A 4,913-nucleotide genomic window follows, 5' to 3' on the forward strand; every position below is an offset into this window, starting at 1 on the left:
CATGAGCTTTGCAAAGCTCTGCGAAGTTCGAACAAATGCCCATTCTAAATCATCAGAGCCAGTATGGAGAGAAAACAAGGGAAATGATCATATAGGATTGGGACGTACTGTAATTTGCCATAAGCTTGATCCGGGTGGGTCCTCCGTAACATGTAAGTACCATCCAAACCGTCCAATAGATGTGTTCTGCCATGTTAGGCGTCAATCTCAAAATCCATCCTGATTCAGAACTCAGGTGGACCACACCAGAACAAGGATGAACTTAAAAAGATGGGCCACACCTTAAATCAGATGCATGAGTACATCTTCTTGGAAGATAATGTTTCAAACATCATTGTTGGATGAATGTATGACTAGATGTACAGGTATGACCAACCCAATGAGTGGATTAAAAGAAAAGATGAAAGATGGAAACTGATCAAGCAATACTCCATGTGAAAGCACTTGCATGGAAGAAAGCCTGTGCACCGTCGGTAGTCTGGGCCACGGTCTCTTCGATGATGTACGCTCGAACAAGACCCGTCGATGGCAAAGCACAACAAGCAACTGGGAGATTAATCACAACGTCGCATGAGGAAGGATTGAATAGAGGAAATCTCTCTGTGGTGAAGAAGAAATCGAAGTGGCCCATGTAGTCCGTTCTTGCTCGTGAGATCACCGTACCAGTAATGCCGCACTGTATCTCGACCGTCGCTTGATCGACACCGTACGATTGCATGGTAAGCTTCAAATTTTCGTTGTATGGGCAAGAGAGGGTCCCATTCAAGCTGACGGTTCTGATTTCGATGCCGTGTAGCGTCAGGCCGAGGATAGAAGGCACATGTGCGGCGAGGATGACGGCTAAGATGTAGAAGATCTTACAAAAATCCATGGCTAGCTCCTTTGTTGATCTCTCTCAGTAGGAAGATAGGAGCTCCAAGAGCTAGATATCTGTTACGCCCACATGTTTCTACACGTGTGCAACGTGTGGGATTAATATACAACCTCTTCAACAGATAGGGGCCCACCATATGGGTCTTAAACCAGTGGGTCAAATTAGCCGTGAGTGTGGCCCACTTGATGAATGGACCAATCTGATTTTCGGTCCAGTTCATCTACAGGAAGGGACCCATCTGTTGCACCGCTTGGATGATCAACACACATGTGAGATTGGCACGTGTGAACTCATTTGGATGCCTGTAGGCTAGTCAAACCTAATTATAATTTTCAAGGTTCAATGCATTAGCAGAATAAACTACAATTGGAGAATTGAATACAATAGACAGCTGTGGATCCTATAGATAGGTAGATGGAAAGATTCATCGCATGTTTGTGTAGTATTGTGACACCTGGATGATCCAATCGGTCAATCCAGACCGTTCATTAGGTACCAATGATATGTAATGGGCTATCATGAAAATATTACACCTATCAGACTATTCTAACCATCCAATCAATATCCAATAAAATGGAAGGTCAAGATCATTTGCATAATACTAGATCCAATCAACAATCCCAACCGTCTATTTGTTGGTCTCACATTGGATCTTATCGTTCTATTAAAAGAATGATGTGGACCGTCCAAATGTGCTGATTCTTTCTCATTAAAAAAATAAGGTTGAGTGATCATATTAATGAGATTGGAAAGCTGAAACTCATTGACTATTCTGATTAATTTGATAAATTAAGATTAAACTATCATTAACGAATTTTAGAGATTGCGTCTTCAGATATAAAAAATTGTTTTTTTCAAAAATGATTTTTTTTTTTTTTTTTTTAGTCGTTTGTACTGGGAGAGAAAACTTTTTATGCTCTCGCAGAGTGTGGTGGATGATACGCAGGCACTTAAACTATCGTGTAGATGTCTTATGAACGAAAATTTAAGCTTATTTGAATGTCTGATTATCTGATTCGTACAAATATATTGTACGGATAGAAACGCAATATATCTGACGGTCCTATTTCTGCAAACATGTGTCCACGAATCAGAGGTTAGGATTGTTCAATCAATCTGGTTTTGGGAATATGACTTAAAGACAGCAGTTTGTACAATCTAGTCGGTTTTTATTTTAGTTAGTATATGACAAGTGTACAATTTCTGAGCGCCTGTGTATCAGGCGTCATAAGCAGCTAGAGTATTGTATAACTCCTCATCTTAGAAATGAATATTTATTTAGTGATTTTGCAAGTCTAAACCAACGGGCCTTAAACACATCAGCTGATAAAACGCCTCTGGAGGCATGAGAGATGTCATGCCTCCAGATCATTTACTGTATACGTTGCATGTATTGATGTGATCTGGACCGTTCTTTCCTTGGCATCCTCTGTTGATTAGCCAATTACCAAAAACTGACTTTTAGGACTATCCTAGCCGTCTAAACGGTGGAACTTTTTCATGTTGAACGTGACCCATCGGGAGTAGTACTTATTTCTACACCATCTGATCTAATGGGTCATTGTCCTAACAGTATGATATTGTTTTTGGATTAATCACCGTAGATCCTATTCAATATGTGGTTCAGATGCACCCAATGCATGCCACGTGTATGAAAATTATGTTAAGTCACGGTGCATCCGTGTCTATAGAGGCATTGGATCAGATCTAATTTTTAAATGAGTTCATTGGAAATACATGCACGTGAGAGGAATAAAGATAAATGCTCCAGTGCTCTCAAAGCACCGTAAGTTCTGGTGCTCCTAGTGGCATCGGATCATATAGACGGTCAACTCAATTGATCTGAACCATTAAAAAAACCCGCCCGATCCATCCTTGATGTGGACTTCTTTTCTACAGCCATCCATTTTTCCAAGTCATGGATGGGATGGCTAAGATTGCCTAAAAATAAGTGACTCTTTAGAATCACGAGGAATCCACGATGGTCCCTAGCAAATGGATGGAAATAAAAGCTATTAATTGGACCTATTTCGGTGTAAAAAAAATAATAATAATCTTGACCGTCCATATGCAAGATCATTTGATCAAATGGTTTGATCAGATTGGTGGATGTTTGCTTGGTAGCCCATGAAATGTATGTTACACGTAACAAACAGCCTAGACCAATAGATTGGACGGTCTAAGCTTCCCAATGCAAGTAGGAGCACTGTACGCTATAGCTCTCTCAGAGCACTGTAGAATTTCTCGAGAATAAAATACCTCCATTAACTTATAAAATATATGCTCCGCACGAAGTTAGACTGCTCCAAGTTGCATCGGTTGACTTGGACAATTCATTCAATTGATCTGAACCGTCATTGAGTTCAAAACATATTCCACAGGCTACCGTGAAAAATAGCACTGATCGGATGATCTAATCCATCCTTAATTTGGCCTTTTGGTAGCCATCCTTTTTCCAAGTCATGGATTGGATGGTTAAGATTGCCTAAAAAATTGATTGTTTAGAATCATAACCATCCATGACGGCCCCTAACAAATATATGGATCAAATTGCTGAATGGGCCAATTTTTCTGCAAATTATTGTGACCGTAAATATTTAATGCCGTTGATCAAATGGTTAATATTTTTCAGACCAGTGTGATGTTTTCATGGTAACCCATGAATTATTCGTTGGACCTGATGGACAGTATAGATGAATTTCTCGGACTGTCTAAGTGTCCGGTTGCAACTAGGAGCACTATAACTTTAACGTGCTCCGAGAGCATCGGTGCATTTCTCGTAAAGCAAGGGCTCCAGCCCAATTCGTTGGACCACGATTTACGGTCCACACACTCAATAACTTCTAACCTGTTGACCACATGAAAAATCCAGACCATCCAATAGGTTGGCCCCAACATCGGGATCACTTAATTTTTTAAACCATTCCCATCTACAAATCAAGTGGACCACACCATTGAAAACTGTTTAGCCATCGATAAATAGCAAAATACAAGTTTGGTCCACACGATAAGTGGATGTGGCTGATTTTTGTACAAGGCAATCCTTCTGGGGGAGCCAAGCTATTGGATAGGTTGGATTTTGTGTTCACTTAACAATATCCTCATGGTGGGACCAAGTTATTGGATGGATTGGATGTTGCATGCACTTAACAGGTTTGGAACTTATCTAAGTAATGGTCCAATCGGTTGGACTTATACCTACTTAAACATAATTCTATACGTGCGGCACTCAATCGCAGTATTCTCATTCAAACGGCCTTGTGGGGCCCGCAAGCTTTCTTACCCTTTTGGGATTATTTGGATGTAAGTGAAGTTGTGTCCAAGACAAGCTGTATTTTAAAAGATGTGCATGATTTGAGCTTTCCATTAGGTGGGCCACACGTGCTATCTATGAATAGCACTAACTAGTCAACAAGTCTAGTGACTCGGTACTCTTGCAGAGTGCGGTAGTTCCTACTCGTGCCCTCAGAGATTGTACACGTCGCATACATGCAGCTCACTAGAGCCGATCAAATAGACCTTATCACGATATGGTTACCCAAACAAGCTTCTCATCTTTAGATTGTTGCAAGCAATGTTGTTGGGGAGAATTTAATTATTATTATTATATACTTTTTCTTTGGTTTTTTAAAAGATTCCTATCTACCTGTCCACCATAATTGTAAGTGGGCCCACAACTTAAATTTGCAACTTTAAAAAGTACAGAGAAAGCAATCAAACAACTAACCATGGAGTGTAAACTATCTCAAAGAAAGCAGTCTCATCTGTGCCTTGTCTTGGCAGAAAATCAAGCTCGACCTTGTTCTGCAGTGCGTTCCTTGCAACTCAGCAATGCAAGTGTAGTTGAGCCCTAGATCACTCACACACTACACTCTCTACCAGCTCATCTAACGAGAAGGAGAATGTTCTTCCATTTCCCAAATGCACTGTTCATAACAACATGCATTAAAAAATGATAACATCGGATGTCCCTATGGCGTGGGACCTATGTTCGGATAAGTGACCATCGCATATCGATAAATAGTATATCAAACCAATC

General features: G+C 40.4%; 1 protein-coding gene across 1 annotated transcript; it reads right to left on the bottom strand.

The window, feature by feature from the left end:
• Positions 1-418: 418 nt before the first annotated feature.
• Positions 419-907, bottom strand: LOC131250724 (uncharacterized). The gene has a single exon (XM_058251003.1). It carries the CDS (start codon positions 869-871, stop codon positions 419-421), a length of 453 nt encoding a protein of 150 aa, XP_058106986.1. The 5' UTR covers positions 872-907.
• Between the last annotated feature and the right edge of the window lie 4,006 nt (positions 908-4,913).

This window comes from Magnolia sinica, chromosome 7 (assembly GCF_029962835.1).
Source record: "Magnolia sinica isolate HGM2019 chromosome 7, MsV1, whole genome shotgun sequence".
In the NCBI taxonomy this organism is placed as follows: Eukaryota; Viridiplantae; Streptophyta; class Magnoliopsida; order Magnoliales; family Magnoliaceae; genus Magnolia; species Magnolia sinica.